This window comes from Delphinapterus leucas, chromosome 11 (genome assembly GCF_059928025.1).
Source record: "Delphinapterus leucas isolate spDelLeu-1000000601 "Yukka" chromosome 11, BTC_Dleu_Yukka2, whole genome shotgun sequence".
Taxonomy (NCBI): Eukaryota; Metazoa; Chordata; class Mammalia; order Artiodactyla; family Monodontidae; genus Delphinapterus; species Delphinapterus leucas.
In genome coordinates this window covers 7,146,892-7,174,639 of record NC_143139.1, presented here as the reverse complement: position 1 = coordinate 7,174,639, position 27,748 = coordinate 7,146,892, and the positions used below count along the sequence as shown (strand labels likewise).

General features: G+C 52.3%; 2 protein-coding genes across 3 annotated transcripts; both read left to right on the top strand.

Moving 5' to 3' along the window:
* Window positions 1-279: 279 nt before the first annotated feature.
* On the top strand, window positions 280-12,175 carry C1RL (complement C1r subcomponent like). 2 transcript variants are annotated; one of them, XM_089920243.1, is made up of 6 exons: window positions 280-396; window positions 975-1,244; window positions 5,926-6,112; window positions 7,645-7,770; window positions 7,896-7,970; window positions 10,131-12,175. In XM_089920243.1, exons 1-6 carry the CDS (start codon window positions 307-309, stop codon window positions 10,967-10,969), a joined length of 1,587 nt encoding a protein of 528 aa, XP_089776369.1. In that variant the 5' UTR covers window positions 280-306; the 3' UTR covers window positions 10,970-12,175. The 2 variants fall into 2 exon arrangements, with proteins under 2 accessions (XP_089776369.1, XP_022433189.1); XM_022577481.3 differs by having other exon boundaries at window positions 281-388; window positions 968-1,244.
* A 2,314-nt stretch (window positions 12,176-14,489) lies between these two features.
* C1R (complement C1r) lies at window positions 14,490-27,491 on the top strand. The gene is made up of 11 exons (XM_022577480.3): window positions 14,490-14,615; window positions 15,347-15,575; window positions 16,842-17,034; window positions 17,352-17,498; window positions 17,592-17,788; window positions 18,078-18,225; window positions 18,333-18,454; window positions 20,237-20,315; window positions 20,666-20,821; window positions 25,457-25,531; window positions 26,132-27,491. Coding segments are annotated over exons 1-11 (2,118 nt in total). The 5' UTR covers window positions 14,490-14,613; the 3' UTR covers window positions 26,902-27,491.
* The last annotated feature ends 257 nt before the right edge of the window (window positions 27,492-27,748 follow it).

Sequence of the window (27,748 nt, the reverse complement as noted above, 5' to 3'; positions counted from 1 at the left end):
TGCGATACATGCACATGGTAAAAATTAAATAGTTTTAAATAGTGCAAAAGAGTCAAGAGTCAGTGCCCTCCCACCCCTGGTCTCTCCTGAGGGCCAGCGTGGTTTTCGAGATGTTTTTCCCGAGTTGCGGTGGGTGAGCTATTCCTGAATCAGACAGCAGGTGGCGCTCAAGCCAGAGAATTAGAAAAAGGGAATTGCCGAGAGTTACTCAACGCATTTCCAGTAACTGCTCCCTCCTCCCCCGCAGGGCCTCCTCCAGCCCCACTTCCTGTTCCCTGGCCCGGGCCAGGTCCCCTCAGGGCTCAGATGTCGGCTTCCAGATGCCCGGACTCAGAGCAGGGGAACTGTCTCTGGGGAAGCCCCATTCCACTCGCTGCCCAGGCCACACGTGAGCGTGCCTGGAGAGGCTGGGGAGGCTGGGGAGGCTGCGGAGGAGGAGGGTGGGCGTGCGGGAGGGGACCCAGGGCCCGATGAATACACACACGGCCTCCAGCAGCCCTCCCCGGGGTGCTCAGGCTCAATGCTCCAGACAAGACCCCGTCACCTTTAAATGTCCCTGGGGCTTCCCTGGCGGTCCAGCGGTTAACACTCGGTGCTCCCACCGCAGGGGGTGCCTTTGATGCCTAGTCAGAGAACTAAGACCCCACATGCCATGTGGCCAGAAAAATAAAATAAAAAAATAAATGGCCCTCACTTGTACTCCTGTCGCTCCTTCAGACCCCAGGAGAGTCTGGCTGAAGCAGAAAGCAGCCACTGCGGGGATGAGACTCTGCAGGGAGGTGGGCAATGGTGGAAAACTCACCCTCCTAGCGCGGGCTGACCAGGAGGCTGAAGGAATTGGGGTGACGGGGGGGCAATAAGCGAGTGGCCAGAGGTGCCCAGGCGTCAAGGGCTGAGGCCGCCGCTGCTGAGCCTTTCCCAGGCCTCTCAGCCCTCAGCACTGCCTGTTGCGTTCGTATCTCCGCAGGCTCCAGGCCACAGCCATGTGGTCCCATCTGCCCTCGCCCACTCCCAGGTGGTGGCTGCTCCTTTGGGGAGTCCTCCAGGCTTGCCCCACGCAGGGCTCCGTGCTCTTGGCCCAGCCGCTGCCCCAGAAGCTGATGTCCCCCGGGTACCCGGAACCATATGTCAAAGGCCAAGAGAGCTCCACGGACATCGAGGCTCCAGAGGGCTTTGCCGTGAGGCTCGTCTTCCAGGACTTCGACCTGGAGCCATCCCCGGACTGTGACCGGGACTACGTCTCGGTGAGCTGGGAGGGCCTCTGTGGAGGGAGCCTCTCGGCCTGGAGCCCAGGGGCAGCCGGCCCCGAAGCGCGAGGCTTACCTGGGAGGCCAGGTGTACCCAGCGCACAGCCTCCCAGCGGAGGCCCGGTGCCGACCTGTGCCCCCTGCCGTCTGGGCCCCATAGATGAGGACAGGGCAGCAGGTCTGGCCCTGCCTTTGGAAGTCTCATAAAGGGACACACAAATACTGCGAATCCCTAGAGTCAAAAGCAGGAACTCACACATCAGTCATTAAAAATCCATCATCAAGTATGTTGAGTGCCTGCTCTGTCAGGCTAGGAAGCTGCACGTAAATATAATAAAAGATTAGGTGACTATGAGTTTCCCTTAGAGGCGCTATGGCAAAACCTCACATATGACAAGGGCATTATTCAGAATAAGGACACTTTAAAAACAGTAATTTACGTTATCTTTTTTTTTTTTTAATTTATTTTTGGTGGTATTGGGTCTTCGTTTCCACGCAAGGGCTTTCTCTAGTTGCAGCGAGCGGGGGCTACTCTTCGTTGCGGTGCGCGGGCTTCTCATTGCAGTGGCTTCTCTTGTTGTGGAGCACGGGCTGTAGGTGCGCGGGCTCTAGAGCACAGGCTCAGTAGTTGTGGCGCACGGGCCTAGTTGCTCCACAGCGTGTGGAATCTTCCCGGACCAGGGCTCGAACACATGTCCCCTGCACTGGCAGGCGGATTCTTAACCACTGTGCCACCAGGGAAGTCCCTACATTATCTTTTGGTTTAAATTTTATTTCTATCCAAATAATACATATGCATAATTTTTTTAAAAAAAATCAGAGTACGCCAAGGCTTATCATCTCCAGCCTCCTTCCCCTGCCCCCATTGCTGCTCCCCAGGGCAGTCATTTATGATTCATGTAGCTGTTTCATCTGGTGTTTATGTTCAGAAGTATAAATAATTTCTCTATTAACTTCTAGCTCTAAAAGATGAGGACTTAGCTTTATCTCTCTTCGACCTTCACCCCCCCACGTTTCCCCTCCCCCATCCTCTCAGTTTACCTCTATTAGCGTTTTTAGTTAAAACTATATTCATTTTTTACATCATTATGACTTTGAAGTACTCACATCTGTGCACTTGGTGTACAATTTCCTTTCTCCAGCTTTTGGATTTCCCAGCAGTCAAGAACTACATAGTGTTTTGGGGGTTTGGGGGTTTTTTGTTTGATTTTTAGTTTGCTGAGTTCTCTCTGTAACAAATCTCCCCCAAACTCTCAGCCAGGAGAGTAAATCTCTTGACATCTTCAAGTACAAATCTCAGTCTCTCTGTCCTCCTTTGCGTTGGTGACATTCCACCCCATCCCACATGGGGTGACGTCCCCATGACTTATTTCTTCAGTCTCTTTGCTTTCTAAGCCTTCACTTGTCAAGGAGTTCCCTTTTCCCACCTTCCAGAGATTTCCTTTACTTGTCCTGTGTTGGAAGTGACTCTCATCTCCTTCTCTTTCTTGGTTTACCCTCTCCTTTTGGAGGAGCACATTCTCCTCCAGAAAGGGAATGAGGGAACACATTTTAGAGGAACTTATATAGCCCTGAATGTCTTAGTTCTCCCCTCACACTTGGTGGATAGTTTATCTGGGTTACATTCTAGGTTAGAAGTCATTTTCTCTCAGAATTTTAATGACACTGTCTTCTAGCCCTAGTGTTGTTAGACCTCCTGAGCCTTAGTGTTTTCTCTCTAGAACTTTCAGCATATTTTCCTTATAACCATAATTCTGAACTTTCATCAGGATGTGCCTTGATGCAGGTCAGGTCATTCTGTACTCATTGTACAGGGTTCTTTTTTTGCGGTACGCGGGCCTCTCACTGCTGTGGCCTCTCCCGTTGAGGAGCACAGGCTCCGGATGCACAGGCTCAGCGGCCATAGCTCACGGGCCCAGCCGCTCCGCGGCATGTGGTATCCTCCCGGATCGGGGCACGAACCCGTGTCCCCTGCATCGGCAGGCGGACTCTCAACCACTGCGCCACCAGGGAAGCCCCTGTACAGGGTTCTTTTAATCCAGAGACTCTCTTAATCAAGACCCTTCAATTTGAGAAAGTTCTTGTATTAATTTTTAAATCATTTCCAGACATCTACTTTATTTTCTCCTTCTGGAACTTCTGTAATTTCACTGTTGTTAGGTTCTGGACAGATTATCCAGTTTTGTTATCCATTCTGTTCTGTTTTCCATCTCTTTGTCTTTTTGTTCCACTTTGTGGGAGATCTCATTGTAAATCCCAACTTTTTAATGATTTTTTTTCCTGCTAACATTTTTTCATGTCTAAAGGTTCATTCTAATTATCTAAACGTGCCTTTTTGTAGAATCTTGTTCTTGTTTCGTAGAGGCAATATCTACTCTTTTCCCTCTATTGGAATTATTTTAAAACATTTCTCGGGCTTCCCTGGTGGCGCAGTGGTGGAGAGTCCGCCTGCCGATGCAGGGGACGCGGGTTCTTGCCCCGGTCCGGGAAGATCCCACATGCCACGGAGCGGCTGGGCCCATGAGCCATGGCCGCTGAGCCTGTGCGTCCGGAGCCTGTGCTCCGCAACAGGAGTGGCCACGATAATGAGAGGCCCACGTACCACAAAAAAAAAAAAAAAGAAATTAAAATAAAACCATTTCTCTGCTCCCTGTATTCTGTCTTCTTCACCAAGTTCCTTTGTACCGTTCATTTGTTCTGACCTGTGCTTTTCACGTTGGAGACTTTCCTGCAAAGTGTGATAATCCTTGGCTGTCCATTCATATTTAAGAGTGACGTGCAGAACGCTCTTGGATGCTCTGTGTGGATAGCTGAAATCTGTCAGACGACAGGTTTGAAAATCGGGTTATCCACGAGGTGACCCAGATGTACTGCTGGGGGCCTCCTGCACATCCACAGCAGAAGGGTGTTCTCTGGTGACAGCCGGTTTCTTCAGAGGAATCCTCCCGTCTCCTGCTTACGCCGGTTCTGACACGTCCCAGAGATCTGTGATCAGAACCTGCTGCTTTCTGTTGCCCCAGCCCAAGACTCAGGTTACATGTGTCCATCTCCACTCCACCTTCCAAACGTTGTGGGCATCTCTCAGCAGCTATCACCTCCCCTCACCTTTTTGTCCTTGATAACATATCCATTTTTATCCCTCTGCTGTCCTATTAGTGGGATTTGAGGTGGGAGAAGAGATAAATGCATGTATTTATTTCTTCAGATTTAGCTGACGTGGGGACTACACTTTATTCAACTCAGCCTATGTCTGTCGAACACCTACAGTGCCCTGTTCTCCTTAGCCTTGAATCACTTTAATCCCAGCCTGGCTCTTCCCTTGTCACTGACGGAGTTCGAGCTCAGGAATAGGACTGTTCCCTCCTTCCTGCTTCCAGAGTAAATCACACGCACGCACAAGCACACACGCACACACGCACGCACGCACGCACGCACACACATCTCGAATGCAGAATTCAACACACTGTGACCTAGTTCATCTTTTGCCCGTCAGTATCCTCAGCCAGATTCTGGCCTCCTCGGTAGCAGGACTGTGTCTTAATTCACATGGTGCTGTATCCCCGGCACCTAGCACAGCATCTCCCACACAGAACATAATAAACAGCTGTTTGTCAAAGGAATAAAGGAAAGAATGAATGAAACCCAAGCTTGTCATGCGTGTAGGACACACAACACAGTGATTTCTGAGTGAGCGGGTATTTGGTGTCACTTTCCCAATGCTTTTCTGCACACACTGGGGAGCTGCCCTGGGACACAGGGGTGTCCTGGCTGGAAGGGGCCTCCACAGACAATTTTATAGGAGAGGAGACTAAGATCTGGGGAGAATGAAGGAACGAAGAGCCAGCAAAAACCCAGGATATGTGGATCAATATGAAAGTCAGCAATAAAATGAGTTGAGCAGTGAGCTGTATGCCCGGGAGAGAGATTAAACATGAAGCGGTGGCCAGGGGAACTCCTTCCAAGGTGCCCTTCCTTGGGTTGGGGACCCCATAGAAAGGCATTTGAGCAGGGTTTTGATTTAAGTTAGGCAACAGTAGACAGTGTAACCACACCGTGTACATTTTGTGTCCTTAGATTCCATACCTTGCGGGGGCTTCATTTATAGTTTGTGGGGTAAGAGGAGAGACACTCCAAAAGAAGGACAACAGGGAAGGCCAGGAGCCCCAGGGGCTCAGTCTGTGCAGAGGGTCTTCTCGCTTCTCAGATGTTGGCCATAGGAAGTTACTCAGAGAAGTGAAATGTGATGGAGGTGGAAGAAGCTGGACGGGAGGGACTTAACGTCTGCATATTCATTGATTCAAAGCTGTGATGCTGTAGGTACCAGGTTGAGCATCAGGGACTCAGTGGGGAGCAAAGTAGATGTAGTTCCTGCCTTCTTAGAACTTATAATCCAGTTATTATAAGTTTCTATTTCAATTCTTGAAATATTGTGGGCTGTATGAGATAAGCATGGCAGGCTAAAGAAATCTGCTAGGTATCTGGTCATGGATGGAAGAAACCTAGGAGCCAGTAATGGAGCAGGAAGCAACTTGAGGAAGGCTCCACGGGGTGGTGCGGTTTCTGAGCCCCAGCGGTACGTAGACCTTCAAGGCGGGGCTGGGGGTCCAGGCTGCGGCATGACCCTGTGACCACCTGTGGTGCAGATTCACCCCACGCCTGCCTGCCCCCCCCCTTTCAGATCACAGCCAGTGGAATGGATCCCAGCCGGTTCTGTGGGCAGCAGGGCTCCCTGCTGGGCAGCCCCCCTGGTCAGAGGGAATTTGTGTCCTCAGGGAACAGTTTGCGGCTGACCTTCCATTCACCCGCCTCTGAGGACAGAACCCCGGGCCTCCACAAGGGCTTCCTGGCCCTCTACCAAGCCGTGGGTGAGTGAGCCCCTTGGGGTGCAGGGAGGGAAGCCCCTGCCCATAGCCCTGGCCCCTGGTATCTTGAAGTGACAAGTGGAGGCTGAGGCTGGGGGCTCGGGACACCTGGGCTCAGCCCCTTGCTGCCCGGCCCACCCTGCTGGTGAGCAGCCCAGTCACAGGGGCACCCAGCTCAGCTCCAGCTCTTGTCTCCCTGCATATTTACAGGCCCAGCACTTGCAGATCATCTCGTTTTTCAAGAGGAGCCAAAAATTCAGATTTTTAAGTGAAATTCCAGATTTTCAAATGGTAACCCCAGGTTTTTTGAAAGATAATACATGCCCACAGTAAAATTTTCAAATATATAATCTTCCTCTAACCTCTGGCCCCTAATCCCTGGCTATTCTGTCCAGAAATGACTCTGTTCTCTATTTCCTGGGTATTCTTCCAAAGACATTCCAGGCCACTCAAATATAAATATTGTGGCTGTGTGTGTTGCTAATAGTCACAATGTTTTAAATTTGCCATTTTTAATTCAATGATTTTTTTTTTTTTTTGGCCGTGCTGTGCAGCTTCTGGGGTATTAGTTCCCCAATCAGGGATCAAACCCAGGCCCCGGTGGTGAAAGTGCTGAGTCCCAACCACCGGACTGACAGGGAACTGCTTCAATGATATATCTTAAAGATCATCCCATATACATGTGGTTAGCATTGCCTAATTCTTTTTTTTTTTTTTTTTTTGCGGTACGCGGGCCTCTCACTGCTGTGGCCTCTCCCGTTGCAGAGCACAGGCTCCAGACGCGCAGGCTCAGCGGCCATGGCTCACGGGCCCAGCCGCTCCGCAGCATGTGGGATCTTCCCGGACCGGGGCACGAACCCACGTCCCCTGCATCGGCAGGCGGACTCTCAACCACTGCGCCACCAGGGAAGTCCATGCCTAATTCTTTTTAATGACCATACAATATTCCTTTGATTGATGCATCATATTTAATTAGTCCTCCACTGATAGGTATTTTTCTCCCACAAACAGTACTGCTCTGAATATCTTCATATATACATCTTTGAGCACATATATGAGGATAAATTCTTAGAAATAAAAAAGTGAAAAACATTTGCAATTTTAATTTTGATATTGCTAAATTTCCCTACAAAAGTTTTGCTAATTTACAGTCCCGCTAACCATATATGAAAATGCCTGTTTCCCATACCCTGCTTTCACAGTTACTTTCAAACCTTTATAGCATTAACAATCTGCAGTGAAAAATAATTCAAATAATAAAAAAAAAAAAAGAAGAAAACCGTGCTGAGAATTCCCTGATGGTCCAGTGGTTAGGACTCGGTGCATTCACTGCCGAGGGCCCAGGTTCAGTCCCTAGTTGGGGAACTAAGGTCCTGCAAGCCATGCGGCCAAAATAAAGGTTTTTTTAATTTAAAAAATAAAATTAAAAAAAGACTGTGCAGGTCAAACTAAATATGGCCACGGACCAGAATCAGTCCCTGGGTTGCCAGTTTGCAGTTCTGTTCTCTGTCCTATTGACCTCTGTTTCCCTTTAGGTATGAATCATAGTCAGCCCATCAGCCAGGCCAGTGGGGACCCTGAGGCCATCAACACACCTGGAGACAGCTCCACTGAGATCCAGAGCCACTGCCAGGAGCCCTATTATCAGGCTATGCCCGCAGGTAAGTCCCCACCTGCTGAAGAACCAGCTCCTACCTGCCTCACTCCGCCCAAGAGGTCTGAAGCCTCTTTCAGCCCCTCCTCCCAATTCTGAGCCTGTTCTGTGCCTCCCTCATTTCACTCCCAGGGACACTCACCTGCACCGCCCAGGTGCCCTGGAAGCAGACACAGGAAAGGGAGGAGGTTCCTCGCTGTGTGCCTGGTAAGTGGGGACCTGTGGCACCATGACGTTGGCCACTTCCGAGACAAGCCTCAGCTGTTGCACAGGGCCTGTCTAAGGGCACAGGACAGCCGTAGAATAGAAAGGGGGAGGCGAAGGCAGAAAGTGAGGCAGAAAAGGGGAACCAAGAAGGCCCAGAAAAGGAGAAGGAAGGAGCTCATCCCTTCTCCTTCGAGGATCAAGGGATAACTGGGAAACGAAAAGCCAGAAGGAAGCTAATCAGAGGGACAGATGAGTTGAAATAAGAGAAAACCCTCTTTTGACATGGTCTGCTTTAACGATACACAGAGAGGCTCTCTGTCCCCAAAATATTTCCCTACCTTAATGCCACAGCGCCAGAAGGCCCAGCATTTTTTAAAAAAAATTTTTGGAGATAAAATTCATATAACATAAAAATCACCCTTGCAAAGTGTACAATTCAGTAACTTTTAGTGTGTTTACCATGTTGTGCAACCATTACTACTTATTCTAGAGCATTTTCATCAGCCCAGAAAGAGACTCCAGCTCTCCCTCCTCCCATCTCCTGGCAACCACTAATGCCTTTCTATCTCTATGGATTTTATTCTGGACATTTTATGTCAATGGAATCATATAATAGCCTTTTGCGTCTGGCTTCTTTCATTTAGCGTAATGTTTTCAAGGTTCGTCCACGTTGTAGCAGGTATCAGTTCTCCATTCCTTTTCTTTTCTTTTCGTTTTTTGGCCGGGCTGTCCAGCATGTTGCATCTTAGTTCCCCAAGCACGAATCAAACCTGCGCCCCTTGCAGTGGAAGCAGCGAGTCTGAACCACTGGACCTCCAGGGAAGTCCCAGCACTCTGTTCCTTTTCATGGCTGAATAGAATCCCACTGTACAGATAGACCACATTTTGTTTATCCATTCATAGACTTGATAGACATTTAGGTTGTTTTCACTTTTTGCCTTTTATGAATATTGCCGCGGTGAGCGTTCATGTACAAGTTTCTGTTTGAACACGTCTTCAGGTCTCTTGAGTATAGACCTAGGAGTGGAATTGTTGGTTCACATTCTAACTCTGTGTTTAACTTTTTGAGGAACTGCCACACTGTTTTCCACAGTGACTGCACCATTTTACATTCCCACCAGCAATAGATGAGGGTTCAGGTCCACCATTTTTGGGTTCTTTGTGGGGAGGGTTGGTTTTCTTAATATTGTGGCCCAGCCTAGCGGCCTGTGGGACTGTAGTTCCCCCACCAGGGATGGAACCGGCACCCTCGGCAGTGAAAGCACAGAGTCCTAACCACTGGACCGCCAGAGAATTCCCTCAGGTCCACCATTTTTGAAACCCAGTTTTTTGAGTCAAACATGCCTTTCTAACCCAATCTGAGTACATTTCTCAGGTTTTACTCCTGAGCCACAGAAAGCTGTGGGGGCGGAGCCTGACATAGTGCTTTGGGAGGGGAAGATGTTAAAAATGGAGAAATGGGACTTCCCTGGTGGCGCAGTGGTTGGGAGTCTGCCTGCCAATGCAGGGGACACGAGTTTTGAGCCCTGGTCCGGGAGGATCCCACGTGCTGTGGAGCAGCTAGGCCCATGTGCCACAACTACTGAGCCTGTGCTCTAGAGCCCACAAGCCACAACTACTGAGCCTGTGTGCCACAGCTACTGAAGCCCGTGCGCCTACAGCCCATGCTCTGCAACGAGAGAAGCCACCGCAATGAGAAGCCTACGCACCTCAAGGGTAGCCCCAGCTCGCCACAACTAGAGAAAAGCCTGTGCACAGCAACAAAGACCCAGTGCAGCCAAAAATAAATAAACAAATTTATTTTTTTAAAAAATGGAGAAATGACCCAGTAACAAGGACAGGAGACACTGAAGACAAACTGCTTGCTGCACGATTTTGCTCAAAGAAGGTCCCACCAAGAGTCTAAAAAAGTGGCTTAGGACTTCCCTGGTGGTCCTGTGGTTAAGACTCCGCATTTCCACTGTAGGGGGCACCGGTTCCATCCCTGGTTGGGGAACTAAGATCCTGCATGCCTCGCGGTGTGGCAAAATAAATAAATAAATAAAAATTAAAATTAAAAAGTGGCTTTAAAATGGCTGAGGAGGCAGGAGAAAGCACTTCACAGAAGTAGGTTTCCAGATGCAGCGGCTGGTTTTTCACTTTACCCCTCCTGTCTCCCAGTCTGCGGACGGCCGGTCATCCCCATTGCCCAGAACAGGGAGCCCGTTGGTGCCTCCAGAGCTGAGCTGGGCAACTTCCCCTGGCAGGCCTTGACCAGCATCTACGGCCGAGGCGGCGGGGCCCTGCTGGGCGACAGGTGGATCCTCACCGCCGCCCACACCATCTACCCCAAGGACGGTATCTTCCTCGGGAAGAGCCGGCGCGCGGAGGTGTTCCTGGGCCACACGAACATCGACGAGTTGCTGGAGCTGGGCGGCCACCCGGTGCGCCGCGTGGTCGTGCACCCAGACTACCGCCCGGACCAGACCCACAACTTCCACGGGGACATCGCCCTCCTGGAGCTGCGGCACAGTGCCCCGCTGGGCCCCCACCTCCTCCCGGTCTGCCTGCCCGACCGCAAGGCCCTGTACCGCCCGGGCCTGGCGGGCTACGTCAGTGGCTTTGGCGTGGAGAACGGCTGGTTGACCACGGAGCTGAAATACTCCCAGGTGCCCGTGGCCCCGCGGGCGGCCTGCGAGGCCTGGCTCCGAGAGAAGCGGAGGACCGAGGTGTTCTCCGGCGGTATGTTCTGCGCCGGGGACAGCACGCGGCCGCAGAGTGTCTGCCAGGGGGACAGTGGTGGTGCCTACGTGGTGTGGGACGATCGTGCCCGTCGCTGGGTGGCCACGGGCATCGTATCCTGGGGCATTGGGTGTGGTGAGGGGTACGGCTTCTACACCAAAGTGCTCAACTACGTGGACTGGATCAGAGGAGTGATGGGCGGGAAGGATGACCCCGGGGTGCTGAGCAGGGGCACCCACCGTGGAGCCCAGACGGGAGAGGGTTGGGTTGAGGACTGAACCCTGGGCGTGGGGCAGTGGGGACAGAGATTCCTATTCAGGTCACAGCTGCAGCAAACCACTGAGCCAGAGAAATCCTCCGCGTCCCTCAGCCCCCTTCTCACCCTCCACCTTCCTGCGGGTTTGCGCGCTACACCCACACGTCTCCTTGCTACACCCACACGTCTCCTCGAGTTTCCGCTTTGAACTTCATCCCCCGGGACACGGCGTCTTCTGCACTCTCCCGAGAGACAGTCACCTCATCCTCCTGTTCAAGTGCCGTGTGGGAAAGTAGTCTCAGTTCATTTCTGAAACACTTCAAAGCCCCTGTGATCAACCTTCAAAGAGTCAAATAGTCTTGGCTTCACCTCGCACAACTCCTTGGCTGCAATTATAGTCACAGCTCTACGTTGTTCTGTATCTTCTTATATCAGGCGCTTCCCGTGTGTTACTTCACCGACTCCTCACACCAGCTTTGCAAAGGATGAGTTATTATCCACGTTTTACCAAGGAGGAAACTGAAGCTCAGGGAGATGAAGGGACTCTTCCAAACCCCACAGCTGATACAGGACGGCGAAGGCATGTCCTTTCCAGTACACCTCGACAGCTCTCAGGTGTCCTCAAGACCTACTGTATCGCCCACTCCCCGATCCCCGCATCCTTTTAGATTCTCCCTCCTGGGAATTCCTGCCTCGGTGAAGCTGACAACAGCTGGCTCACACTTTCCTGCTGGCCGCACTCCTGCAGACACCTTGGTGAGCCCAGCCCTGGGCTGGACGGTCCTGCAGGCACCCCCAGAGCTGCTGGACACCCCGGGCCATGTCCCCAACATCAAGCACACTGCTCTCCCTGAAAAGACCAACTCTTTAATTTTTAGTAAGGACTTGATGTCACAGTAAAAGACACAAGTAAAATACAGTTGTTTCAAATGGAAAACATAAAAAGACACAAAAAACAATTGTTCAACTGGAAATAGAAGACAGATACATAAAACAGAAGAGAACAAATTTGCTAGACTTCAAGGTCGAGTTAGCTATATGGTTAAAGGTTACATTTATCTTTGAGAAAATAGCAGGATTCAAAGTTATACATACATGTGGTTTCTTCGATTTTTTAAACCTATACATAGTACAGAATACTCAAAATATTAATCTGAGGGTTTTTTAGTGGTATAATTTTGGCTGTGTTGTTTTCCCCTATGTTCCACTAAATTTTATTTAATGAGTATATATTAGTTTTATTTGTCTTATTTCTTTAGTTTTAAAATATTTATTTATTTATTTTTGGCTGCGTTGGGTCTCCGTTGCTGCACGCGGGCTTTCTCTAGTTGTGGCGAGCGGGGGCTACTCTTCATTGCAGTGCACGGGCTTCTCATTGAGGTGGCTTCTCTTGTTGCTAAGCACGGGCTCTAGGCGCTCGGGCTTCAGTAGTTGTGGCGCGCAGGCTTCAGTAGTTGTGGCTCACGGGCTCAATTGCTCTGCGGCATGTGGGATCTTCCCGGACCAGGGCTCAAACCCGTGTCCCCTGCATTGGCAGGTGGATTCTTTACCACTGCACCACCAGGGAAGACCCTGTCTTCTTTATTTTTATTACTGAGAGCATGATGAGTTTCTCTCTGCCAAGGCAAAAAATATATACCTATACATATCTATATGTCTGTATCTATCTATCTAGATCTAGACATGTCTAGACATAGATAGATACAGGTAGATATAGTTATAGGTACAGGTATATAGATATATAGATGAAATATATCCACAGAGGGAGACATACCATTATGTTAAGAGAGAAAACTTTTTTCTCCCCAGAATCAAATCTTAAAAGGAATGATCAATATAACAATGTCTTCAATACTGGTTTGAAAACAAATGCTTGAGCAATCTTCACGTGGCTGTTCTTTCTTGCTGTCCTTGGTATACATCAAGGGTATATAACACAACATGTAAGTCGAGGTGATTTTATATGGTTGGGCAGAGTGGGAATCCGACTGGGACTGAGCTAATGAGGTCCAAGCTTGTCAGTTTCCAGTCATGCTACATGGTACCAGGACAGAACTCAGAATCCCTAGGAGGAATGGGAGAGTTTCTGCCAAGACTTACCTTCTTGGACCACCTCCTCTACCTGTATATCTGCCATCCTGCCCCGTGGTAAGCGCACAGCACACACATACTGCTGTCCAGATACTAATGTGCAGTTTGCTAGACAAGATTCCCCTCCTTTCTTGCCTCCTGACATCCTCCTTATCCTTCTTCCCTACCTTTTGTCCTTCCTCACCTGACAAGGCCACGGATCATGCCATGGATCGTGTCATGGATCAGCCCTGCCGGCAGACTCAGTCCTCGGCTCTGACGTATAAACCTGCTGGAGATCCTCCAACCCTCCAACCTGGCCTGATCTTGCCTCTCCCATGTGCCTGCTCTCAAACTACATTCAGTGAGGACCTGGCCACTGCCTAATGGGAAGCTGCCACATCTTCGCGAGCCCAGTGCCTGGGAAAGTGCCTGGCACTTTAAATAGGTAGCTTCCAAATGGATAAGTGAGCAGGTGGGTGGGTGGAGAGTTGGAGGGATTCATCTAATAGGGGAAACAAGCAGGATGGACTACAGAGGCCTGAGAACTCAGAGGCCTGTTCTGGATCTGCGTCTCCCTGTGGAGCACACCGCTATAGGGTCGCTGAGCCCTGGAGAGTTGAAGAAAGTCTTCCCCAAAGAGCAAAGGTTTAAAACAGGACACGATGGCCTGGAGGACAAGAGAGACGAGAGCCCTTTCTCCCTCCCGGGGGCCTGGCCTTCTTTCAGAAAAGACCAAGTCACTAGTGGTCGGCCTACAACCACACTGTTTGCCCAGCCCTAGGCAGCTGGGACACTCAGGGGCTCAAACTCTTGACCAGTTTCTGAGGATAAGAGGATGTGTCTATCCTGTCCTCAGCTGCCCCTGCTTCTCTAAGAAACAAGTTCATTGGCAGGCCTGAGTTCACTGAGGTGGGGAAGAAGGGTCTTAAAACTGAGCCTGGTACTGCTTTGGGGTCACAGCAATCCTTGCTCTTCGTGTCATTGATGAGTGAAGTAGCCCAGGGCCCCAGGGCAACCGAACTTCATTCTCATCTGTGCCCTCCTGCACTACCCTTCTCCAGCCTTTGTTCCTGTCACATCATCCTGGGCATTGAAACCCTGGCTGCTCCCAGACCAGGGCTGTCAGGCGACTAAGGACAGGAAGGGTCCAGGAAAGAGAGTCACCCTCAACTGCAATCTCCATTGCCCTTTTGGTAGGAACCTTGTACAACAACATCAGACCCCAGGAAGGTCCCAGAAGAAAGAGGGAATTCCCATCAGATTTAGAAACGGAAGTCTGGGCCTCCAACCAAAGGCTTTTCTGTCCCTAAAAATGCAGACCCATCTCTAGACCTTCCCCATGTGGCCAGCAGGTGGCAGCACCATCAGGGATTTCAAAACCAAAACTAAATTACACTGGAAACAGATTTTTTTTTTTTGGTTTTTGTTTATGCAAATAGTTCATTCCCTACAACATTCCTCCCGTAATGGTCCCCCCCTTTTCCCCCTCATTCCCTCCCCCTTCCCTCCTCTGCGTGACTCTGCTCTCCCTGGACACAGAGTGGATGAAGACGCTGTCAGGAGAGTCAGAGACCCAAAAACAGCCCTTGAGAAATGTGAGTAAGGCTAATGGGGACCAAGGAGGGTGGGAGAAGCCAGAGCAGAGAATCCTGGGCACGGGAGGCAACCCTGCCCCCAGATTTACTCAGGGAGGTGGGAACACACTTCCCCTCCGTATATACCTTACCCCTTCCAACGTGCACATGCGTGCACACATGCAAACACATACCCCCCCGTCCCTCCTCCTGAGGGCAAGAGGAGACCTCAGACCCAGGAGGTGATGCCACCTTATCTTCCTCCTCCAGCTCCCAGGGAGCAGCGAGATGGGGGACCCACTCAGCCCTGGAGAGGCGTCGTTTTGTGCCCGAAACCATCTTCCATAGGTGGTTTCTCCCAGAGGCCTTTGCTGAGCCTTTGGGAGCCCTTTCGGAGAGCCGTGACTGGAAACCCTCACCCCCAGTTAACGGGTCCCAAGCCAGCCCTATTCCGGGAAGGGGAGGGGAGTGATGGGACAGAGCAGAGGAGGCTGGGGAGAGAGGTGGAGGGAGCGCAATGACCTCCGGACTGGACACCGCCCCGGGGAGTGCGCACCAATGCGGCAGCTGCAAAGACCAGCCTCCGCACTCCGCCCGCCCCCGCCCCCCAGAACATCTCTGTGAGGTCTAGAATGGGCCGAGAGGAAAACGCCCGGCGGTATGACCATCCCCACCCCCTCCACAGCCACTGCCCAAACTGCAAGGCTGCTGCACCCCTCCAGCCCTACAGATACCTTTTTTCTTTTTGGCAGGTGGCTCTTATACGTCCTGGTGCCAGTCCTGTTCTACAGGGTGGGAGGCTCCGTCTTCACCCCTCGGAAACTCTATGGGGAAGTGACTTCCCCTCTGTACCCCAAGCCTTACCCCGACAACTTTGAGACCACCACTGTGATCACGGTCCCCACGGGGTACAGGGTGAAGCTCGTCTTCCGGCAGTTTGACCTGGAGCCTTCGGAAGGCTGTTTCTATGATTATGTCAAGGTAGGGGCCCAGGTTGGGTGGGCAGAGGGAGAGCTGGGTGTCTCTGGAACCTGGGAACTTGTGTTCTGACCACCCTGTACAGGACCCCACCTGTGGACAAAGCCCGAAGTCTGTAAAAGCTGATGGCCAGGTGGGGGTTCTGAGAGTCAAGTGATGTCATGGATGAGTGTCCACTGGTTTGAGAGCCCCTAGGGGAGCACTGAGGGGAGAGACACAGAGGGAAGGTACGGGCCCCACTCTCAGGAAATGTACTGCCTACAGGAATCAGAAAAACCTTCCCCACCTTCTTACTTGCTAGCAGCCTTTGGGAAATCGCTGTGCCTCAGTTTCCCTGTTTCCATGGAGAGTATCACCTTGACTGCCACCTCACCAGGAACGCAGGGACATGGGGAAGGGAGACATTCATGGTGGTGGCTCAAGCATAGGTTTCAGCAAGGACAGGGAGCTGTCTCCTCACCTCTGTCATGACCAAGGGCACCGTCCCAGTCCCATCTTTCTACATCCAATAAAAATGAGATTCTTGACTCAGGATTCGGGTAGAGCATGCACACAGCTCATAAATACTATTCCAAGGAGACCTCCTGGAGGTTATAAGAGAATAACATGAAAATGAAACATCTTCCTAGCCCAGAGGACTTGAGACGGCAGTGTTGGAGGCAAGGGGTCTTGGTGGCAAGGGATGGTGAAGAATGAGGTGGGGGGAGGGATGCCTTCTGCTCTGGAGGGGTTAAGGAATCTGTGAAGAAAGAGGTAAGGGAAGTTCGGCCATGCTTGCTAAGGCTACCAGGCCCCGGGGGCTCACGTTCAGCTGAGTCCATCACGAGGCATGGCTGGACGTGGGTGGTTTGACTAAGGCGAGGTGGAAGGACAGAGCAGAAGGTGAAGCAGACCATCCAGGCTCTAGGGATGAAGGAATGATAGAGGCCAGGTAGAGGCCACCAGGATTCCAGTGGGGGGCGGGCACAGGAGGAGATGGGTGTGAAGAAAGGTCTGAAACATGCTGGGGGTCATAAAAGGGGAGGGACGATGTTTGCGGGACAGGATAACGTGCAGAGTTAGCGGATGGAGATGCAGGGGACAGAGGAAAGGCACCTGGGGAAGCTTGCAACAGCCAGAACGCAGCAGGCAGAGAGCAGCTGGAGGCCGTCCAGCAAGGAGGCATGATCCGCTCGTCGGGACAAGAGAAGGATGACCTTCACTGACCCTCCACGTGGGACGTGTCCCCTCAGCAACTGTCTCCCTACCCCACTGTCCTTCTTCCACCAGATCTCTGCCGATAAGAAAACCCTGGGGAGGTTCTGTGGGCAGCTGGGCTCCCCACTGGGCAACCCTCCAGGAAGGAAGGAATTTATGTCCCAAGGGAACAAGATGCTGCTGACCTTCCACACGGACTTCTCCAATGAGGAGAACGGCACCATCATGTTCTACAAGGGCTTCCTGGCCTACTACCAAGCTGTGGGTGAGTGGTCCCTGTGCCCGTGTTCCAGGCCTCATATTGCACGGGGGCCGGAAAAGGAGAACCTTGACTCCAAAGAAGCAGGAAGCCTGGCCTTCCTTGCTTTTACCAAGAGAGCTTTTTCCAAGAGGGGGCTGTCCACCTGAGCCCTGTCCCCACTGGGCAGTCCCCAGAAAGCGTTAGAGGGGCCGCGGGAGGCCCAGGTGGCCAGGAGCTGGCTTTGTCTGTTTAGGCCTCTGGTGAGTGACCTCGCTGAGACTAGCGCCACCACAGAAGTCCCCTGGCAGGAACTGAATCCTTCCTTCCGGAATCTCTTCCAGACCTGGACGAATGTGCCTCCCAGCTCAACTTGGTCGAGGAGAATCCCCAGCCCCTGTGCCAGCACCTGTGTCACAACTACGTTGGTGGCTATTTCTGTTCCTGCCGTCCAGGCTATGAGCTTCAGAAGGACAGGCATTCCTGCCAGGGTGAGGTCAGGGTTGGGAGGAAGGGACCGAGCAAGGGCTCACCGGGCCAGCCCGAGTCTTCGGGTGACCCCCCTCCCGGCTTTGCTCTCACAGCCGAGTGCAGCAGCGAGCTGTTCACAGAGCCGTCGGGCTACATCTCCAGCCTGGAGTACCCCCGGCCCTACCCGCCCGACCTACGCTGCAACTACAGCATCCGGGTAGAGCGGGGCCTCACCCTCCAACTCAAGTTCCTGGAGCCTTTCGAAATCGATGACCACGAGCAAGTACACTGTCCCTACGACCAGCTACAGGTGCAGCAGACCTCCCCACCCCCAGACGCCCTGTCCTCTCCTCCCATCGCCACGTGGCTCTCTTACCCCTCCTTCCTGCTGGACCCTCTGGCCAATTGGTACAGCAATGGCCAACATCACACATGAGTTGGGCAAGTTCCTACACAGCTGGCAGCTGGGTACTGGGGATCCCTTTTACCCTCCAGCTGAAAACATACAGAAAGCAGGATCCCCACCACCAGCACCACCGCCCCAGCCCTGGAGAAAAGTCTCTGAACTGGAGAGGTGACCCTCCCTCCTCCCCCATCAGATCTATGCCAACAAGAGGAACATCGGTGAGTTCTGTGGGAAGCAAAGGCCAGAGCCCATTGACACCAGCAGCAACTCCGTGGACCTGCTGTTCTTCACGGACGAGTCAGGGGACAGCCAGGGCTGGAAGTTGCACTACACCAGCAAAAGTAAGGCTGCCCGGGGCCCCTCGCTGGCCAGCAAGTGGGCAGGATGTAGTGGGTAGAAAGAAGGCCAGTGGCTCTGCAATAAATGTGCCCTCTGCTTTCCCTGACAGTCATCAAGTGCCCCCAGCCCAAGACCCTAGACTCGTTCACCATCATCCAGGACCTGCAGCCTCAGTACGAGTTCCGGGACTACTTCATCGCCACCTGCAAACAAGGCTACCAGCTCATGGAGGTAAGAGCCACAGCTGAGGGGAAGGAACTGGCCCAGCATCAGGAATAATTCACACAGCCAGACCCACAGCAGGCTGAGGCTCAGCCCCAAGTGGAATCATACACGTTTGAGCTGGAAGGGTCACCTGGCCTGTTCCAACTTGACTGCTCTTTGGAAACACTTAGGATTTTAAAATACTGATGTCCAGGTCCCCTGCTAGAGCCTAGTCTATGGGTCTGGAGTGCAGCCTAGGCATCAGGATTACTAAAAGCTACTCAGGTGATACTACTGCCCAGCCAAGTTTAAGAGCTACTGGCCTTGCCCAATAACTCATTGTAGAGTTAGGAACCAAAGAGGCGGGGGTGGAGGTGAAGTGCAAGGAGCGACTCAACAGTACCGGGATTGTGTACAGCAAGGATTACCACCAAACCCCCTGCCTCTTGCTCCAGGGCTCTGGGTTTTGGGACTTTGGTGTTTTTTTTAAGACCTAACTGACTTTATTCAATGATTCATGAATCGGGCAGCATCCCACCTAACAACAAGAAGGGGCTTCTTTTCTGTACATTGGTGGTCTTACCCCAGGTCCACTACCCTGTCCTCAGCTTTGCAGACTCAGGAAAATATGTGGTTTTCTCCACTGGTCAATCTCACAAAAGCTGGTAAATTAAAATGCTATTTTTAAAAAGCATGCGGTTGGAGTTACCCCTGGCCAGGGACCTGGGACTGGACATCCCGTCTTTGTTCAATAGAACCACTTGGGAGACCTACTCTGAAACAGAGAAGAGACCTTTGGTTTGTCCTTCAGTTGTAGCAAAGTCACCGAACAAACATTCTAAGTGTTACTGAGTGTCAGGCAGTGTTCTGGATGTGGGAAGTACAGTAAAAAGAAACACATATTCATGCAGGCTTCGTGGAGCTTACCTTTGAATGTTGCATCAAGCTGAGTTAGCCAGGTAACTGCTCCTCGCTCCAGGAAGGACTCAGTGTCCTAGACCCCTCCTCTCTGCTCAGGTTACAACTCACCACGTCCTACGTCCCCCGCACCCTTAACTTGGCATTTGTCATTCACATCATAGAGTTTAAAACAAGTCACACGGTTTCTCTCACATTATTTACATTTCACTGGGACATCCTAACCCTCGTACACATTCCCTTGCAATCTGTTCCAGGGCGAATTATCTGGGATGACTGCTGATCTTAATAAAACTCATTCATTCTGTCCAATTACTTTTCATTTCAGAGGGGGCCATCTCCTGCCCTGGTCCCTGCCATCTGCTCACCTACGACAGCACTTAGCATACGTCAGCATCCTCAAGCACCCTTGAAAGTGGCTGGGCTGCGCTAGTATTTTAGGAAAGGCTGTTGCCCTTAAGAAGACTACAGTCTAGGGGCAATGAGGTGATGAAAGGTGTTCCAGAGGAAGAGAAACATGGTTCTACTTCAGGACAGAAACTTTTGTTTCAATGCAGAGAACACACAACTGGGCTTGTTGTTTTTTAATTTAAAATTGTGGGGTTCAATTGGACCTCAGTGGAAACAGGCAAGAATCTAGAGAGAGGATTATTGGGTCTAACAACTAGCCCTAGGTCTGACTTCCTGCTGTGTGGCTCATGTGCGCCCATGTGTAAGTCTGGTCTGAAAGGACTGGCTAGGAAGAAGGACCAAGGAGCCACGTCCATGGGTGCTAAGTTCTGAGGGCTTGAGAGATGACTTTGCATCCCTACTGCTCCCGTGTGGGCGAGGACAGGAAGGGAGCTGCGGCACCTCCTTGTACTAACAGCACCTCTATCTCTGATCAAACAGGGCAAACAGGCGCTCCTGTCCTTCACAGCTGTCTGCCAGGATGATGGCACATGGCATCGCGCCATGCCCAGGTGCAAGAGTAAGTTGCAACTCAGGGATGTGTCTCCCCCGAGGAGAAGGGAAGAGGGGTCTGGCCTAAGCATCTCCCCAAAAAGACCCTCCCCTGACTTATCCTTTGAAGCCTCTGGCCCATCCAGGAACCAGTCAGCCCTCATCTCAGCAGGACTGACAGGCTGTACCCAGGGCTGAATTTCGTTGTATCCAGTTCCCGTACATCACGAGAGCCCCCCCACTCACCATAGTTCCCGAAGGTTCTCAGCATGTTCTGCAGGTCCACTCCTGCTCTGTGGGCAGACTGCTCACCTTCCTCCCACTGAAGTTCCGGTACAATCCTTACCAGCTCTCAGACGGCCCTGTGTTCTCTCCAAGTCAGGGACTGCGGGCAGCCCCGAAGCTTGCCTAATGGAGCCTTCAATTATACCACCACGACGGGGGTGAACACCTACCAGGCCCGTATCCAGTACTACTGCCATGAGCCGTATTACAAAATGCAAACCAGAGATGGCAGAAGCCAGTCTGAGCGAGGTAGGGACCCATGCAAATGGCAGTGTTCTCCCTCTTGTTGGGACATCTTCTGCAATTTCTTCCAATAGAATCCCTACAGAGTGAATATTAAGATATTTATCCAGGGCACTGGCTTCAGAGGTACCAAGAGGCATCTAATAAAGCTGAAGAAGGAAACACCTGCGCTGATACAAAGAAAGACTTGAATCTCATAAGCAGCTTCTTCTCACCACCAGCACCACCACCATCACCACCACCATCACCACCACCACCATCACCACCACCACCACCACCATCACCACCACTACTGCCACCACCACCACCATCACCACCACCACCATCACCACCACCACCACCACCATCACCACCACTACTGCCACCACCACCATCACGACCACCACCACCATCACCACCACCATCACCACCATCACCACCATCATCACCACCATCACCACCACCACCACCATCACCATCACCACCACCATCACCACCACCACCACCACCACCACCACCACCATCACCATCACCATCACCACCACCACCACCATCACCATCACCACCTCACCACCACCACCACCACCATCACCACCACCATCACCACCACCATCACGACCACCACCACCATCACCACCACCATCACCACCACCATCACCACCACCATCACCACCATCACCACCACCACCGCCATCACCACCACCACCATCACCACCACCATCACCACCACCACCACCATCACCACCACCATCACCACCACCATCACCACCACCATCACCACCATCACCACCACCACCACCATCACCACCACCACCACCACCACCATCACCACCATCACCACCACCATCACCACCACCACTACTGCCACCATCACCATCACCACCACCACCACCATCACCACCACCACCACCATCACCACTACCACCATCACCACCATCACCACCACCACCACCATCACCACCACCATCACCACCACCACCACCATCACCACCACCACCACCACCATCACCACTACCTTCACAACCACCACCACCATCACCACCACCACCACCACCATCACCACTACCACCATCACCACCATCACCACCACCACCACCATCACCACTACCACCATCACCACCATCACCACCACCATCACCACTACCATCACAACCATCACCACCATCACCACTACCACCATCACCACCATCACGACCACCACCATCACCACCACTACTGCCACCACCACCACCACCATCACCACCACCATCACCATCACCATCACCATCACCACCACCACCACCATCACCACCACCACCACCATCACCATCACCACCATCACCACCATCACCACCACCATCACCACCACCACCACGACCACCACCACCATCACCACCATTACCACCACCACCATCACGACCATCACCACCACCACCACCATCAACACCATCACCACCATCATCACCACCATCACCACCACCACCACCATCACCATCACCACCACCATCACCACCATCACCACCACCACCACCACCACCACCATCACCATCACCACCACCATCACCATCACCACCACCATCACCACAACCATCACCATCACCACCACCATCACCACCATCACCAGCACCACCATCACCACCACCATCACCACCATCACCACCACCACCATCACCACCACCATCACCACCATCATCACCACCATCACCATCACCACCACCATCACCATCACCATCACCATCACCATCACCACCATCACCACCACCACCACCACCCACCACCATCACCATCACCATCACCATCACCACCATCACCATCATCACCACCACCATCACCACCATCACCACCACCACCACCATCACCACCACCACCATGCACCATCACCATCACCACCACCACCACCATCACCACCACCACCACCATCACCAACCACCATCACCACCATCACCACCACCACCACCATCCACCACCATCACCACCACCACCACCATCACCACCACCACCACCACCATCACCACCACCATCACCACCACCACCACCATCACCACCACCACCACCACCACACACCCACCATCACCACCATCACCACCACCACCACCATCACCACCATACCACCATCACCACCATCACCACCACCATCACCACCACCATCACCATCACCATCACCACCACCATCACCACCATCACCACCACCACCACCATCACCATCACCATCACCACCACCATCACCACCATCACCACCATCACCACCACCACCATCACCACCACCATCACCACCATCACCACCACTACCATCACCACCATCACGACCACCATCACCACCACCACTACTGCCACCATCACCATCACGACCACCATCACCATCATCACCACCATCAACACCATCACCACCATCATCACCACCATCACCACCACCACCATCATCACCATCACCACCACCATCACCACCACCACCACCATCACCACCACCACCACCATCACCATTACCACCATCATCACCATCACCACTACCATCACCACCACCACCACCATCACCACCACCACCACCATCATCACCATCACAATCACCACCACCATCACCACCATCACCACCACCATCACCACTACCACCATCACCATCATCACCACCACCACCACCATCACCACTACCACCATCACCACCATCACCATCACCATCACCATCACCATTACCACCATCACCACCATCACCACCACCACCACCACCATCACCACCACCATCACCACCACCATCACGACCATCACCACCATCACCACCATCATCACCACCATCACCACCACCATCACCACCATCACCACCACCACCACCATCACCACCACCATCATCACCACCACCATCACCACCATCACCACCATCACCACCACCATCACCATCACCACCACCCACCATCACCATCACCACCACCACCACCATCACCATTACCATCATCACCACCATCACCACCACCATCACCATCACCACCACCACCACCATCACCACCACCATCACAACCACCACCACCATCACCACCATCACCACCACCATCACCACCACCACCATCACCACCACCACCACCATCACCATCACCACCACCACCACCACCATCACCACCACCATCACCATTACCACCACCATCACCACCATCACCACTACCACCATCACCACCATCATCACCACCACCACCATCACCACCACCACCATCACCACCATCATCACCATCACCACCACCATCACCACCACCACTACCGCCACCATCACCATCACCACCATCACCACCATCACCACCACCACCACCATCACCACACACCATCACCACCATCACCACCACCACCACCATCACCACCACCATCACCATCACCACCACCACCACCATCACCACCATCACCACCACCATCACCACCATCACCACTACCACCATCACCATCATCACCACCACCACCACCATCACCACCACCACCATCACCACCATCACCACCACCATCACCACTACCTTCACAACCACCACCACCATCACCACTACCACCATCACCACCATCACGACCACCACCATCACCACCACTACTGCCGCCACCACCACCACCATCACCACCGCCATCACCACCACCATCACCACCACCACCACCATCACCATCACCACCACCATCATCACCATCACCGCCACCACCATCACCGTCACCACCACCATCACCACCATCACCATCACCACCACCGTCACCACCACCATCACCACTACCATCACCACCACCACCACTACAGCTTTATCAGTGAGACTTCCTCAGCCTTCTCCCCACATACTCTCTCAGGCTGCTATGTTGTGAATTTCTGCATTGAGGTTTACTAAATTACTCTCAAGTTCATCTGTGGGTATCTTTAAAACTTTTTTTTTTTTTTTTTTTGCGGTACGCGGGCCTCTCACTGCTGTGGCCTCTCCCGTTGCGGAGCACAGGCTCCAGATGCGCAGGCTCAGCGGCCATGGCTCACGGGCCCAGCCGCTCTGCGGCATGTGGGATCCTCCCGGACCAGGGCACGAAGCCGTGTCCCCTGCATCGGCAGGCAGACTCTCAACCACTGCGCCACCAGGGAAGCCCGACCTTGTGCAAATTATTTAAACTCAGTTTCCTCATCTATAAGGTGGGGATAATGATGCATATCTGAAAGCCTCATGGTGGTGCTTAAATGAGATAATGCAGATAAAGTTCTGAGCAAAGTTCTGAGCAATGAGCACCGGCACACTGTCCGTGATCAGAAAACATAGCTACCAGGAATTCCCTGGCAGTCCAGTGGTTAGGACTCCACTCTTTCACTGCCAAGGGTATGGGTTCAATCCCTGGTTGGGGAACTAAGATCCACCCAGCACCGCCAAAAAAAAAAAAAAACCATAGCTACCATTTACATCTACTACCCAGCACCAAGATGCAATCACTGATGGAAGTTTGATAAGTTCCTTGCAGGTTTTGTGTCTACTTTCACAAATGGGGATCATGTCGAATATAATAGTTAAGCATTCTGATTTTTCCACTTAGCATTAAAACAAAAATATACGTATGGAGCCTCTTAACACTTTCAATATCCCATCCACGTATATTTGAACCTTTCCCTTTGATCCCTGACCTCTCCCTCCCGCACTTTGGTGCTCACTGGCCCCTGCCCACAACCTCCCAGCCTGAGCGCAGCCCCTCTCCCCTCAGGGCGGTACATCTGCACAGCTCAGGGCATGTGGAAGAATGAGCTGGCAGGAGAGAAGATGCCTCGGTGTTTGCCAGGTGAGTGGAAACGCTCCGCCGTCCTCTGTGGCCCTGGCAGCCCTGCAAGGCCTCAGAGGAGGCATGGCACAGAGGAGGGAGAGACGCTCCAGCTTGAAGCTGAAGGTAGACAGGGGGTGAGGGAGGAATCAGGAAAAAGGCGAGGAGACGCCCCAGCAGAAGGGCAGAGGGACCCAGAGAGCTGGACCTGTCCCGACATTCCTGGACTTTTCACTGAGCAGGTGGGAGATGAGGAATAAAAAGAAAAAGAGCAAAAGGGACTTCCCTGGCGGTCCACTGGTTAAGACTCCACGCTCCCACTGCAGGGGGCACGGGTCCGCGGCGCGGCCAAAAAAAGAAAAAGGAAAAAAAGAGCGAGAAAAGCCCCAGGAAGAATAAACAAGAACGAGGAGAAGAGGCTGACCGTACACCAAAGACAGAAGGGAGGGAGGAGAGAGAAGAAAGGGGCCTGAGCTAAAAAGAGGGGGCGAAGGGGAGGGAACAGACCGCGGTGCCGGGCGCTGACTTCTCCCCCCACCCGCCCCCTTCTCCTCCCCCCACCCGCCCCTTCTCCCCCACCCCGCCCCCTTTTCTCCCCCCCAACCCCCTTCTCCTCCCCAGTGTGCGGGAAACCTGTCAACCCTGTGGAGCAGAAGCAGCGCATCGTTGGAGGCCAGAAGGCCAAGCTGGGCAACTTCCCCTGGCAGGCCTTCACCAACATCCACGGCCGAGGGGGCGGCGCGCTGCTGGGCGACCGCTGGATCCTCACGGCCGCGCACACGCTCTACCCCAAGGAGTACGAAGCACAGGGCAACGCCACCGTGGACGTGTTCCTGGGCCACGTCAGCGTGGAAGAGATCACCAAGCTGGCCAACCACCCCGTCCGCAGGGTCAGCATCCACCCCGACTACCGCCAGGAAGAGTCCCACAACTTCGAGGGGGACATCGCCCTCCTGGAGCTGGAAAACAGTGTCACCCTGGGCCCCAACCTCCTCCCCATCTGCCTCCCCGACAACGAGACCTTCTATGACCAGGGTCTCATGGGCTATGTCAGTGGCTTTGGGATCACGGAGGAGAGACTTTCTCACAACCTCAGGTTTGTCCGTCTGCCCGTAGCTAAGCGAGAGGATTGTGAGAGCTGGCTCCGGAAAAAAAATAGGAAAGATGTGTTTTCTGAAAACATGTTCTGCTCTGGGGACCCGACTCTAAAGCAAGATGCCTGTCAGGGGGATAGCGGAGGGGTCTTTGCAGTGAGGGATGAGAAAAATGATCGCTGGGTGGCGACAGGCGTCATATCCTGGGGCATCGGCTGCAGCAGGGGGTACGGGTTCTACACCAAACTGCTCAACTACGTTGACTGGATCAAGAAAGAGATGGAGGAGGAGGACTGAGCCCGGAATTCACTAGGTCAGAATCCAAAGAGCAGGGTGTAAAAAAAGAAAAAAGATTATCTAACCAGCTGTTGACAACCACTAAGAATCCATATTAAAATCACCGATGCAGAAAGACACTGTGTGAAATAAATTCTCTTTTCTATAATCCCATCCACACTCTTCACCTAAAATAACCCAAAGGTCACCTTTATTCCCCGCCCCCCCGCCCCAGGGTTGCAGAAGATATATTCCACAATCTCTAGTTATCATTGTTCTCTTCCATTTTTTTGTTTTGTTTTGTTTTTCTTTTTGTTTTTGCGGTACGCGGGCCTCTCACTGTTGTGGCCTCTCCCGTTGCGGAGCACAGGCTCCAGACGCGCAGGCTCAGCGGCCATGGCTCACGGGCCCAGCCGCTCCACGGCATGTGGCATCTTCCCGGACCGGCACACGAACCCGTGTCCCCTGAATCGGCAGGTGGACTCTCAACCACTGCGCCACCAGGGAAGCCCCTCTTCCATTTTTATAACCATCGGGTAATTGAATAGAACTCCTTCCAAATAAAATTTTATGAGAAAGCCCATTGTGTAAAATGAATTAAAAGGAATAAATGAATAAATAATAAATAAATGAATAAAACTTCAGGATAATTGTAGTTTGCCAAGTTTATTTCAGTTCATATCATAAGGTGTTTCAAATAAATTCTTGATTATGTTGCATGGAAAACTGAAAAACAAGAAGAACAGCTATGCAGAAAGTAAAAAGTCACATTTTCATAGAATATTTTTCTGATTATAGAAATCATGGTAAAAGCAACTTTTGAGAATCCCAAAATCCCTCAAGCCCCTTCTGGGCTAGTGCTGTTTCA

What these genes read in the sequence shown, in the direction of transcription:
- C1RL (XM_089920243.1), top strand. Translation starts at nt 307, where the DNA reads ATGTCGGCTTCCAGATGCCCGGACTCAGAGCAGGGGAACTGTCTCTGG. An exon ending in GTGACCGGGACTACGTCTCG is followed by an intron (nt 1,245 to 5,925) that starts GTGAGCTGGGAG and finishes CCCCCCTTTCAG; the next exon opens with ATCACAGCCAGTGGAATGGA. An exon ending in GGCCCTCTACCAAGCCGTGG is followed by an intron (nt 6,113 to 7,644) that starts GTGAGTGAGCCC and finishes GTTTCCCTTTAG; the next exon opens with GTATGAATCATAGTCAGCCC.
- C1R (XM_022577480.3), top strand. An exon ending in GTCCCTACGACCAGCTACAG is followed by an intron (nt 17,789 to 18,077) that starts GTGCAGCAGACC and finishes CTCCCCCATCAG; the next exon opens with ATCTATGCCAACAAGAGGAA. An exon ending in AAGGCTACCAGCTCATGGAG is followed by an intron (nt 18,455 to 20,236) that starts GTAAGAGCCACA and finishes CTGATCAAACAG; the next exon opens with GGCAAACAGGCGCTCCTGTC.